At 37.4% G+C, this 14,394-nt stretch overlaps 1 protein-coding gene across 7 annotated transcripts in view; it reads left to right on the top strand.

Annotated features, from left to right (window-relative positions):
• Positions 1-14,394, top strand: part of AKT3 (AKT serine/threonine kinase 3) — a 370,924-nt gene that overhangs the window by 253,449 nt on the left and 103,081 nt on the right. For all 7 annotated transcript variants that reach the window (XM_063613541.1, XM_055235064.2, XM_055235066.2 and 4 more), the window contains 2 exons: positions 30-95; positions 1,452-1,520. In XM_063613541.1, coding sequence (XP_063469611.1) covers positions 30-95; positions 1,452-1,520 — 135 coding nt within the window. The remainder of the gene's footprint in view (positions 1-29; positions 96-1,451; positions 1,521-14,394) is intronic.

Genomic DNA, 14,394 nt, shown 5'->3' with positions numbered 1-14,394 from the left:
ATTGAAGGTTTGCTTTTTTTCTTCTGTAGGATGAAGTGGCACACACTCTAACTGAAAGCAGAGTATTAAAGAACACTAGACATCCCTTTTTAACAGTAAGTGACTAGAGGACAGATGTTATAATCATGACATTTGAAATTTAAGGAATTTTGTGTTAGAAATTAAATTGTGAAAAATACTATTCGTTTTAGATATCCCATTTTCTTTGTGGAAAGACCGTAAGTCAAATTTCTTATAACTTATTAGAATGTATGGATTTTTACAGTATGTATGCGTTGATAATTCCTCCCATTATGCATTTATTACTTTTTTGAGAATTTTTTTTCTCCCTTGAATCTCTTGCCATTAAAAACAAAAACAAGCTGTAGAATTAATAGATTACCTCTGGCATTTTAAGGAGACTATTGAGGAAGTGGCAGATTTTAAAAAATTTCTTGAATGTAAAGGTTTTATGTTTGTTTTATTGGCTTCTGATAAATATTTTAATGATCAGAAGCATTTCTTCAAATATGGAAGGCAGAAATGTTTATTGAATATATTTTATGGAAATGAGACTTCTTTGTGGGATAGAGTACTTTAAGAAGTATGGGAATGCTAAATACATTAGAGGTGGGATAAGCCATGCTATGTTTTTTCACTAGACAAAGTATAAACTGATTATATCATATGCCTACAACTTAGTTGTTTTGAAAGAAACTGGATTTTTTAGTTCTGTTCTTAAATTCCTTGTAATATAGGGATAATTGGTAAAGTTTCTGTATTTTCCTGGTTCCAATGAACTATATTGAGATGAAAAATAATAGCTAGACTTTCAAAAGTGGAACCCTTTACACTGTTTGGAATATCTGAAATAGACATTTTCAGAGCTGTCAGTAGATACCTAGACTTACTTTGCTACCTTTTTTGGTGTGTTTATTGTCTAGTGTAATAGGATAGCATTTTGGTATTTTTTAATAACCTATATATAACCTACAAAATTATATAAACCAACTCAGTTGGGTTGGGTTCTGTTATGCACTCAATATGCAAAAAGTGATGTCATTGTATTAGAAACATGAGTGTAACAACTGTAGCTAGATTCCTAAGGAACTTCAACTAGTGTAATTTTTGGCCATGCTGTGAGGTTGCATGGATGAGAACCTTGAGTACTAATGCAGCTTCAAATCAATGGCAAATTAGATTGGGAAGTGCTTGTTGTAATTAAGTTTACTTTTACTTGAAATTTTAATTTTAGTTTTTCTTGTAATAATACCTATTGTGAACTAAACATTTGTTTTATGTTTCTCATAAACTCTTAAGCACTTTTAAGTAGTAAATAAACTCTTAAGAAACAATAACAATTATTTTCATCTTTCATGCTTACTATTTCTAAGTGTTCTATTTTTAGTACAATTATAATTATAAGAATACAGGGTTATAATATAACATTTTTTCTTTTTTTTTGTTTCAAGTCCTTGAAATATTCCTTCCAGACAAAAGACCGTTTGTGTTTTGTGATGGAATATGTTAATGGGGGCGAGGTGAGTCAAGAAGTAAATCCAGTATTTGCATGGTAGTATTTTCATTATTTTAAAAACATTACTTAAAATACAAGTTACAATATAGCAGCTCTCCATTTCTTGATAGGAATTTGTGTAGCTTTTAATACTATTGAACAGATGGGAGCGAAATTATTTCTGATGAGATGTAATGATTGTTTTTATATAACCACATTTATATGTTGGAAGGCATAATCATATTCTTCTTTTTCCTGTGTTTTTAAAAGTAAAAAGTTTTAACAGAAGTATGATTTTTGAAATCATGTTATTAAATTTTGAAAACCAGAAATACAAGATTTATTATGTTTTACAAAGTTTCTTTTCAAGTAGGCTGTGAACATTGTGAAAAGTTATTTTACCCATTCTAAACTCAGTGGAACAATAGTTCATGGGCACGTTATGGCTGAGTTTTCTCTTCTTCTTTATAGTAGAGTACTATGACTATGTATATATATTTGTGTGTGTATATATATAGGTGTATGTATGTGTGTATATATGTGTATGTATGTATGTATATATGTGTACATATGTATATTATATATGTGTATATATGTGTGTGTGTATATATATGTATGTGTGCATATATGTGTATATATATATATTTTTTTTTTTTTGAGACGGAGTTTCGCTCTGTCGCAGCAGTGCAATCTAAGCTTACTACCACCTCTGCCTCCCGGGTTCAAGTGATTCTCCTGCCTCAGCCCCCCGAGTAGCTGAGACTAGAGGCGTGCACCGCCATGCCCGGCTAATTTTTGTATTTTTAGTAGAGATGGGGTTTCACCATGTTGACCAGGATGGTCTCGATCTCCTGACCTCGTGATCCGTCTGCCTCAGCCTCCCAAAGTGCTGGGATTACACGCCCAGCCTACCATGACTATTTTTAAGAGACTGACAATGTTTTGGAGATTAATTTAATCATTTTTATTAGCACATTTCACTCATTCCTTTATTCCTTCTCCTTTCTCTTCCTTGGTTTTGATCACAGTCAATGTGAGGGAAAAGTAAATTTACTGGAAAAGCTAACTGGAAATATTTTTATTGTGGGCTTTCTGAAATAAATTTAATTATTAAATAGGGTCTTGTGTCTCATGAACTTAAAATATTCTTATTTTCCAAAATAAATAATTAAATATCCTTTATGGAATTTTTTTCCTGTAGAATTATCTGATTTGCAGGAATTCGTTTGTTGCAAAACTTCATTCATTCAGGGCTTGCTTGGTGGCTCAGACTTGTAATTCCAGCACTTGGGGAGGCTGAGGCATTGAGCTCAGGAGTTTGAGACCAGCCTGGGCAACATAGTGGGAACCTGTCTTTACAAAAAATAAAAAATTACCTGGACATGGTGGCGCACACCCAGCTCCTGTACTCCCAGCTACTCAGGAGCTGAGCCGGGAGGATCACTTGAGCCTGGGAGGTCAAGGCTGCAGTGAGCCATGGTCATGCCACTGCACTTCAGCCTGGGTGACAGAGCAATACCTTGTCTCAAAAAAAAAAAAAAAATCAAAACCCAAAACTTAATTCATTAATTTGGTAAACATATTTTGAGTGCCTAGGCAGTATGGGTTTATGAAAATGTGTTAAGATATTATCCTTGCTGTGAAGGAGTATATAACTTCCCTTAGTGTATTACAAATTAGAATGCATAGTGAAAGATATAAGTTCTAATAAAGTCATAAAAGAAAATGCTTTGTGGATGATCTAGCACTTAGGGTAGGCTTAATGAGATTTCACCCAAGGAACTGATTTAAGAAGGTGTTTCAAGCAGAGAGGATGGGATGGGCAGAATCACTGGTGGGTGATAGGACAAGATAATTAAATAATAATAACCCACGCATACAGAACTGGGCCCTTGAAGTAAGATGTCTGAGAAAATACGAAGAAAATGGATGTTATGAAACTGTGAGATTGGTACATCTTTTTTTTTTTGAGATGGGGTCTGGCTCTGTCATTCAGGCTGGATTGTAGTGGTGCCATCTCTGCTCACTGCAACTTCCACCTCCTAAGCTTAAGCGATCCTTCCGTCACAGCCTCCTGTGTAGCTGGGACTACAGGCATGCATCACCATGCCTGGCTAATTTCTGTATTTTTTTGTAGAGATGGGTTTTGCCATGTTGCCTAGGCTGGTCTTGAACTGTTGGCCTCAAGTGATGCACCCACCTCAGCCTTTCACAGGGCTGGGATTACAGATGTGAGCCATCACACCTGGCCATATTGTTACATCTTAATGACCAATTAATTAGATCTTGGTAGAAACAAAAAGGTACAATGAAAAGTGATTTTTGGTTGGAATTTGGCAGCCTTAGCAGATACAGTGCAATTATGAAGAATATGTTAACCTTATAAATTTGGTTTTGAAAAAGTTTTTCCTAAGCTTTTAAAGTAATATGTGTGTGGAACTACGATGGAGAGTGGATAAAGAATCAAAACTGTGGATGCAGTTTTGGCAGCCATTCCCATAAAGATTATAATTTAAGTTATGGAGGTGGAAATGAAACTGATGAAACCTCTTATGTCAGTATCTATCAAAATTTAAAATGTGCTTATACTTGGACTCAGCAATTTCATTTCTAAGAATTTGTCCTACAGACATACAGATGCACCACAGAATGATATATAGATAAGTATACTCATTGCAGCATTGTGGTACTTTAAATGAGCATTCAGTAAGGAGTCTGCTTAAATAAAGTTACATACATGCAGTGGAATCTCTATATCCATCTAAAAGAGTGAGACAGCCCAATATGGGCATTTATAGAAGTTAAAAAACTAGGTGCAGACAGAGTATAAAGTATACTTCTGTTGTGTTAAAATAAAATTAGACTGTAAACATGTGTATATATGTTTGTTTATGGATCGAGTATCTCTGAAATTATGCACTGGATGTTAGTGTTTGTCTTTGGGAAAATAAACTGAGTGGCTGGGGATAAGATAGGAGGAAGACTTTTCATTTATGTATTTTTCTGTATCTTTTGTGTTTTGTGCCACATATATGTATTATCTAATAGTTGAAAGTAGCCAGACAAATAAATGGTTGGATGAATGGACGACCAAGGGAAACAATAAGACAGATAAAACAGTCTGCAGACAAAAACTTGGAAAAACACTATTAAGTGTCTCTATTTTTTGAACGGTATTATGTATTCATGTCTATAGTAACAGTTTTCACATTGTTTAACAATTACCTATTTATTGTCTATCTTTCCGATCAAAGTGTTAGCTTTCTAAGAGGCTTGTTCACGGTATAACCCTAGCATCTTATTGACTACTTGTATATAGTTGGTGCTTGACAAATGTTCATTGGATTATTTGAATGAATAAGTGAACAAGTGGATGGTTCCCTCAGGGATTAGGGATAAGAGAAGTTAGCTAAAAGTGGTAAAATAGGAACTACTGAGGAGTAGGAAGAAAAGTAGAAAGTGATGTAGTATACAGTTTATTTTGTTAAAAAAGCTGAAAGTGTAAATTTAGGAGAGGATATCTTTTTATTTATAAAATACATATGTATTAAGTCTTTGTAGAAGGCACTCTGGTAGATATCTAGGGCATAGAAATTTGAATTAAACATAGATCTTGCCTTCAAAGAGTTTGTAGTCTACTGGAGAAAGGGTACAAAAATAATACTAAGTGTGAAATAATTATCACTTCTATCATAACAGATAGATAGATTGTGGGACTTTGGTGGGATGAGGGAAAGCTTCCTAGAGGGCACTACCTGGCATCTGCATTTCTTTTCTAAACCCAGAGTACCTAGAGATGAATTAATTGATGATTATTGAAAAAAAATTTACACTAAAAGCAGATTTTCAGATTAGCCAGATGATTTTCTTTAGCGTTAATACTCTTACATTATTTTTCTTGTTCAGCGTATCTTTTTTTTTTCTTCAGAATTTCTGTTTTGGATTGGGCTGTAGATAAGTACTATATTATTTAATATTTTGAAGCAAATGAACTGATTCTCTAGGGTCTCACTCCATCACCCTGTCTGGAGTACAGTGGTGCAATCTCGGCTCACTGCAACTTCTGCCTCCTGGGCTCAGGCAATCCATGCCTCAGTCTCCTGAGTAGCTAGGATTATAGGTGTGTGCCACCACACCTGGCTAATTTTTGTATTTTTAGTAGAAACGGGGTTTGGCCATGTTGGCCAGGCTAGTCTTGAACTCCTGGCCTCAAGTGATCTGCCCACCTCGGCCTCCCTGTATGTGGTGTATAATTTTAATGTGCTTAGGTAATTACAGTGTTGGTACACACACACACACACACACACACACAGAGAGAGAGAGAGAGAGAAAATGAAAAGTTATTTATATTTAATAACTTTAGTAGGAAATAGAATTTTATATATTTAACCTCACAATTTTTTATTTTTTTAGATTATCAGATGTATTTTAAAATAGTTATTTAGTTCTTGGAGTATAGTAGGGTTATTTCAATTCTTGATTTATCATGGCTGGGGAGGAAATCTGTGCTTGCTGTGTTTATCCTTGTGGCAACTTGTTTAATTTTGGTTTTGCTTTGGGTTCACCTTGCCATTTATTTTGCCCAGGGATGCCTTATAAAAATGCAGAAAACGACCAAGCGTGGTGGCTCACACCTGTAATCCCAGCTCTTTGGGAGGCTGAGGTGGGCAGATCACGAGGTCAGGAGTTCAAGACCAGCCTGGCCAATGTGATGAAACCCCATCTCTACTAAAAATACAAAAAATTAACCAGGCGTGGTGGTGGGTACTTGTAATCCCAGCTCCTTGGGAGGCTAGGGCAGGAGAATTGCTTGAACCCAGGAGGCGGAGGGTGCAGTAAGCCAAGATCACGCCACTGCACTCCAGCCTGGGTGACAGAGCAAGACTCCGTCTCAAAAAAAAAAAAAAAAAAAAAAAAGGCGGAAAACTTAATTACTGTAGAAAAAGTATTAAACATAGTAGTTATATTTTTGAAATAGGATTAAAGTAAGGGAAACAATAAACACACATAAACAATTCACACTAGCACAATTCACACATATACCAAGACTTAGCCAGTGGGGTAGGATCCGTGTGGCATCTAAGGACTTGAGCATGAGAATACTGGCCTTTTGTAAGCAAGCTCTGGTAAGTTCGTAATACCAAGATGGCAGCACACTCAAATCTTTTTATATCAAGTTTTTGCCCTAACATGAGCTGCTTTAGTGGCCTCGTTGAAATAACTAGCCCAATTTTTACTCAATTTATGCTTATTGTTCATTGATTTTTAAGTAGCAATAGCATCTTCTTCTTAGTCTATGCCCTAGAAAGTTTAACTTGAATTATAATTTGAGTTAGGGGTTTAGCATGCTCTTGATTATGCTTGTGATTTTTATGTGTTTGTCAATATTAGTCACATGCCACGTAGCAATGTTGAAGTCAGTGATGGATAGCACAATGGTAGTCCCATAAGACAAACATGCACAGGTTTGTAGCCTAGGAGCAATAGGCTATACCATATAGCCCAGGTGTGTAGTAGGCTATGTTGTCTAGGTTTGTCTAAGTCACTCTATGATGTTCACACAATGATGAAATTGCCTGTATTAGTTTTTACACTGCTAAAAAGAACTGCCCCAGACGGGGTAATTTATAAAGGAAAGAGGTTTCATTGACTCACAGTTCCGCAGGGCTGGGGAGTCCTCAGGAAACTTACAATCATGGTGGAAGGGGAAGCAAACATGTCCTCCTTCACATGGTGACAGGAAGAAGTGCTGAGCAAAGGGGGAAAAGCTCTTTATAAAACCATCTTGTGAGAACTCACAATCACAAGAATAACATAGTGGTAACCACCCCCATAATTAAATTACCCACCAGGGCCCTCCCATGATATGGGGATTTTGGGAGCTACAATTCAAGATGAGATTTGGGTGGGGGCACAAACTATATCATTCTGCTCCTGGCCCTTCCCAAATCTCATATCCTCGCATTTCAAAACACAATCATGCCTTTCCAATAGTCCGTTAAAGTCTTAATTCATTTCAGCAATATCCCAAAAGTCCAAGTTCAAAGTCTCATCTGAAACAAGGCAAGTCTTCTGACTATGAGCCTGTAAAGTCAAAAGCAAGTTAGTTACTTCCTAGATACAATGGGAGTACAGGCATTGGGTAAATACACCCATTCCAAATGGGAGAAGTTGGCCAAAACAAAGAAGCTATAGGCCCCATGCAAGTCTAAAGTCCAATAGGGCAGTCATTAAACCTTAAAGTTCCAAAATGATCTGCTTTAACTCCATGTCTCACATCCAGATCATGCTGATACAAGAGGTGGGCTCCTATGGCCTTGAGCAGCACCACCCCTGTGGCTTTGCAGGATACAGCCCTCCTCCCAGCTACTTTCATGGGCTGGTGTTGAGTGTCTGTGGCTTTTACAGGTGCACAGTGCAAGCTGTCAGTAGATTACCGTTCTGGGGTCTGGAGGACAGTGACCCTCTTCTCACAGCTCCACTAGGCAGTGCCCCAGTGGGGACTCTGTGTGGGGGCTACAACACCACATTTCCCTTCTGCAGTGCCCTAGCAGAGGTTCTCCATGAGGACTCTGCCCCTGCAGCAGACTGGTCATCCAGGTGTTTCCACATATCCTCTGAAATCTAGGTGGAGGTTCCCAAACCTTAATTCTTATCTTCTGCACACCAGCAGGACCAATACCACATGGAAGCTGCCAATGCTTGGGGCTTGCACCCTCTGAAGCAATGGCCTGAGCTGTACGTTGGTCCCTTTTAGCCACAGCTGGGACTGAAGCAGTTGGGATGTAGGGCACCATGTCCCAAGGCTGCACAAAGCAGGGGGCCCCTGCTTTTGGGCCCTGGCCCTGGCCCACAAAACTATTTTTCCCTCCCAGGCCTCTGGGCCTGTGATGGGAGGGGCTGCTGCAAAGGTCTCTGAAATGCCCTGAAGACATTTTCTCCTTTGTCTTGGTGATTAACATCTGGCTGCTTGTTACTTATGCCAACTTTTGCAGTGGGCTTGAATTTCTCCCCCCAAAATGGGTTTTTCTTTTCTATTGTGTTGTCAGGCTGCAAATTTTGCAAACTTTCCTTCTCTGCGTTCTCTTCAATGCTTTGCCACTTAGAAATTTCTTCCGCCAGATACCCCAAATCATCTCCTTCAAGTTCAAAGTTCCACAGATCTCTAGGGCAGGGGCAAAATGCCACCATTCTCTTTGGTAAAGCATAGCAAGAGTCACCTTTACTCCACTTACCAGTAAGTTCCTCATCTCCATCTGAGACCACCTCAGCCTGGACTTTATTGTCCATATCACTGTCAGCATTTTGTTCAAAGCTATTCAACAAGTCTCTAGGAAGTTCCAAACTTTCTCATGTTTTTCTGTCTTCTTTTGAGCCCTCCAAACTGTTCCAACCTTGCCTGTTACCTGGTTGGAAAGCCGTTTTTACATTTTTGGGTATCTTTACAGCAGCACCACACTCTCTGTGGTACCAATGTACTGTATTAGTCCGTTCTCCATTCTCACGCTGCTTGAACTGCCCCAGCCCGGGTAATTTATAAAGGAAAGAGGTTTAATTGACTCAGTTCTGCAGGGCTGGGGAGGCCTTAGGAAACCTACAATCATGGTGAAAGGGGAAGCAAACACGTCCTTCTTCACATAGGAGCAGGACAGAGAAGTGCCGCGCAAAGGAGGAAAAGCCCCTTATAAAACCATCATATTTCATCAGAACTCACTCACTATCAGCAGAACAGCATGGAGGTAACCAGCCCTGTGATTCAATTACCTTCCACTGGGTCCCTCCTACAACACATTGGGATTATGGGAACTACAGTTCAAGATGAGATTTGGGTGGGGACACAGCCAAACCATATCATTGCCTACCAGCAAATTTCTCAGGCCATATCCCAGTTGTTAAGTAATGCATGACTGTATTTGGAGCACTAAAAATTTTTGATGGAAGTAGATTGTGAGAGAAATGTTGGCTGTGAAAAATCATCCCTAACTTCTTACGGTCGTATTGATACAGTGGAATTTCATTATAGTTCCATGCAATTTATATGAATTCAAAGAAGTGGGCTCAATAAGAGATAGCTGAGATAGACAAGTTGATTTAAATGATGTGATTATTCTGCTCTTTTTCTCAATGAGTGTATTTACAGAGTGACCTTAGGATGAGAGATATAAATTTGCTATTCTTTACTCCTTGTTACTTCCTACTTTCCATGCATAGAGCTTCATGGAATATAAACTCTGGTGTTTTAAAATACAAAACTTACATAAAATGTCATTGAGTGCATTGTAACTGCAGGTGTTCATTTAAAGAAACTATATTCTGGCCAGGCCTGGCGGCTCATGCCTGTAATTCTGGTGCTTTGGGCAGCTGAGATAGGAGGATTGCTTGAGGCCAGGAGTTTGAGACCAGCCTGGCCAACATAGTGAGATCCCGTGTCAAAAAAAAAAAAAAAAAAAGCCTTGCGTGGTGATGTGTACCTGTAGTCCTAGTAAATTAATCAGGAAAGCTGAGGTGGAAGTTCACTTGAGCCCAGGAACTCAGGGTTATAGTGAGCCATGGTTGTGCTACTGCACTCCAGCGTGGGCAACAGAGTGAGACCCTGTCTCTAAAGAAAATAAAAGAAAAAAGACTATATTCTTGTACCAAAGATAGAAAACTGTCCTGGGTTTAACTATGTTGAGAGATGACAGTATGTCGGTCTCCTGTGTAATACCGTTCTAAGGAATGTTTGGGAGTGATTTGATTATTTTTGATACTTTATGGATTAACTTTATAATCTAGTACATTATAGTTCATTCATCTATTAAATAATGAACAACTTCTGTGGGCTAGACCTCAGACGATTCATAAGTAAGGAAAACATAGTATTTTTCCTTTGATGAGTGACTAACTGGGGAGATAGATGAGAAAATACTTGTATACACTGCCGTGACATGGTTGCTCTGATAATACTGGTTACTGTGCATGGAGAGAATGAGCACTTTAATGAATCTGAAGGAGTAGAGGACAGAAAGGCAAAGGGTGCCAGAGTAGGAAACTCTTCTTAAAAAGTGGTTGCTAGGCTAAGACGTAAGAATAACTATACGTTATATCACTAAGGTTGGGAAGGAGAGCATTCCTACACAGGTAAAATGGCATGTGTAGAGTACACAGGAGCAGACAGGTTCCCCCACCCCTCGAATACAGCACAGTATGGATAATGCGTAGAGTTCTGCAGAGGAAAGCCAGAGAGTCTGCACAGGTAGTCAGAATCACGTTAAGACAGATCTTCACTCTCAAGTCATTTAGATGAAGACAGTGGAGCATCATGGAAGAATTTCTTTGGGGAAGTGTTTAGAAAGAATACTTAGCAGTATAAAGCTTGAAATAGGACAAAAGTGGAAGCAAGGAAAATACTTGGGAGGTTGCTGCAGTTAGAAGGTTTTCAGTAATTCAATTATAAAAATGATAAGGTTGTCGGATGCGGTGGCTCATGCTTGTAATCCCAGCACTTTGGGATGCCGAGGTAGATGGATCACCTGAGGCCAGGAGTTTGAGACCAGCCTGACCAACATGGAGAAATCCTGTCTGTACTAAAAATACAAAATTAGCCAGGCCTGGTGGCTCATGCCTGTAATCCCAGCTACTTGGGAGGCTGAGGCAGGAGGATCGCTTGAACCTGGGAGGTGGAGGTTGCGGTGAGCCTAGATCGTGCCATTGTGCTCCAGCCTGGGCAACAAGAGCAAAACTCCATCTCGAAAAAAAAAAAAAAAAAGATAAGGTTATTAATTGAGGCAGGGTTAGAAGGAATCATATTCTAGTAATATTTAGTTATTAGAATCACCAGGATTTAATGAATAAATACGCAGAGAAGTATCATACGATTTCCTGTTTGCTGCTTGGGGAATTGTGGATACTGGAGTATTTATAAAAATAGAAAACACAGGAAGAAGAATGAGTTTTTAAGTAGATCGTGCTATATTTGAGGCACCTAGTGTGGCAACCAAGGAGTGGGGAGAGTTAAATCAGAGATACAAATAGGCATCATGAGCAGTGTTAAAACCCAGGAAGTGAGGAAATATCCAATGTGAGGAGAGTATGTACAGTTAGAACATCAGTGGCCAAGGATGGTGCCTGGAAATGCCAGAGTAAGACACACTGTAGACACAGCTATAGATGCAGTGAGACTTCAGTGCACAGGTGTAGATGCAGAGAGAAGCCTAAGGAGGATCCTGGGCAGGAGGAGCCAGACAAGAGAAGCCTTAGAAGTTAAGGAGAGATTAGGTACAACACTGTATATTAAATCCTGTACGATGATAACTGAGAATTGTCCATTGGATTTGACATCTAATAGTTCCTATGGAGACTACCAGGGATTCTTCCTTTTCTGGTTTGGTACAAGGTGTGCACCTTGGCTGTAGTATAGAATGTAAAGGATTGGTTTGGAGCCCAGTAGAACAAGGTTGTAGGAGTGAGTTCAGTGCAATTTCGGTGGGGCATTTGTAGAACTGATTGTAAAATCTCTCTAATAATATGACCAATCACACTGCTAATATATCCAGGCAGCTCTCTTTTTATTCCTTAAATGTTACTAAATTTACATGAGAAGCAGAAAAGTATCCTGGGAGAATAAAGTAGACAAAATTGACTAAGGAGGTGTTTTTGTTTCCTTTGGTTTAGGAAGTCTCTACTTAGGACTTGTTTCCAAAGTCTTACTCATAGCTTCATTTATTTCAAGCTTATTTGTTGGACTTCTGCAAATCTCTCTCAAGTCTGAAATTTCCTGAAGTTAAAAATTCATTAGAGGAGTAAAGGAAAATCTTTGTGTAGAAATGCTAGTCATCTGATAAATTCTTCACCTTCCTCTATTTTCTTTATGTAGGTTGTAATGAAGCTAACAGTTTCAGTTATGTACTACTATTTTTGTCCATACTTAGTTCATTGTAAACGCTATATTAATTTCTTTGATAACATATATTTGATTTTTTGGCAATATGGCTTTCAGGTTCATGCCATTCTTGAGATTCTCATGCTTATTCAGATTTCTCATTTGGCTGGCATTTTGTTATCAGTGAACCAAAATTATCTCATTTTAAATTCACATGAGACAAAAGCACCAGTAGTAAGCATTCTAGTTCTCCTTACTAATTTACAGAGCTGTGATCTGGGTGATTTTTAAATTAATTTAATTATCATTTCATATTCATAGTGATGATTTTTAAAATTTTACAAAGTTTTCAAGTATATAAACATCTTTATTGTCAGGTGTCTGACGAGCTAATTTCTTTGCTAACTATTTTAGTTATTAATATATTATGTAGGTTATATCAGAATTTTGTCTTTCACCCAATGCTTTTTCAAAATTCCCAGTCAAGGATGCATTACAATGTTCACATTAGCATCTAAAGGCAATATAAAGTTGGGAAGCATTTTTAGTATATAATTTTATAATTCAAAGACATTTTTTAAAAATGAATGGTTAAACCAGTATCTCACTGCATTAAATGTAATTGAATGCATTGAATATAGTTATTAGGAGATGTGACAAGCCTCAACATATAACATGCTTGCTTACAAATCTAAAATCTCAGATCAAGTGGCAGGGGCCTACCAGGCATCTGGGTATTTACATGATTCCTTTCCATGTGGTTATGGCAGAGCATGGCCATTACAGGGTAGTCAAACTTCTTACACAAAGGCTGGCTTACCACAGAGTGGGTATTTCAAGGGAGGGAAAACAGAAGAAGCAACATATGTATAATTGGAAACCCTGAGGAGGAAAAACAGGACAGTGACACAAAACAGTATTTAAATATGAAAAACTATAATCTAAAAACATACTTATAGGCTTTTGTGTTCTCCATTTTTCACTTAGCATAATACTTTTAAAATTTATAGATATTGTTCCATATATCAGTAGTTTGTTTCTTTTTATGGCTTTGCTCTGTTGTATCATGTACAGTCATATGTTTATATAGTTGCCACTGGATAGACGTTTGGGTTCTTTACATTTTGGGCCTATTAAAATAAAAGCTCGTGAATATTCCAGTACAAATCTGTGTGTGAATATATATTTTTAATCTTCTTGGGTAAATACATAGAAATGCAATTTCTGTGTCATTTGTTATAATCAACTTCATTAAAAACTGCAAACTCTTTTCAAAATCATCCATACCATTTTGCATTCCCAGGATGTTGTTTGACAACATCACCACACTTGGCATGGTAGTCTTTTTAAATTTTACTCATTCTGGTGGATGTATTTTATAGCTCCAATTTTATAGCTTCAATTTGAATTTCTCAGATAACTAATGATACTGAACTTCTTTTCTATTCTGATTTGCCATTTATACATCATCTTTTTTGAAGTATCTGTTAAAATCTTTTGTATATTTTAAAAATTAGGTTGTTGTCTTAATATTGAGTTGTCAGATTTTTTTTATTTCATGTATGGGCTTTATCATATATATATTTTTTATAAATATTTTCTCCCATTTTATAGTTTGTCTTTTCATTTCATAATGGGGAATTTTTCCAAAATATATTTTTGTTGTAATCTATTGTAATCAGCATTTTAATGCATAGTTTGCATTCAGTACAATTAATCAATTTTGACTGTACAATGTAGTGAGTTTTGACAGCTGTATAAATCAGTTTCCCATCACCACAATCATGATCTAGAATGTTTCTATCACAACAGAGCCTTGCATGTCTCTTTATAGTCAATTCTCTCCCCTCACTCTCACTCTGAAAACCACTGATAGGCTTTCCAACCAGTATGAAGGGCAGACTTTTAAATTAGAGGAAACAAAATTTATTGATTATTTTCTCTTATGATTTATACATTTTGTTTTTAAAACATCTTTTTCTAACTCAAGTTTGTTAAGATTTTTTTTCTAAAGTCAAAGCTAGATCTGCTGGGTGGC

This window comes from Symphalangus syndactylus, chromosome 19, assembly GCF_028878055.3.
Source record: "Symphalangus syndactylus isolate Jambi chromosome 19, NHGRI_mSymSyn1-v2.1_pri, whole genome shotgun sequence".
NCBI classification, from domain to species: Eukaryota; Metazoa; Chordata; class Mammalia; order Primates; family Hylobatidae; genus Symphalangus; species Symphalangus syndactylus.
Note: the sequence above shows the minus strand (reverse complement) of the source record. Positions and strands in the feature narration are given on the sequence as shown.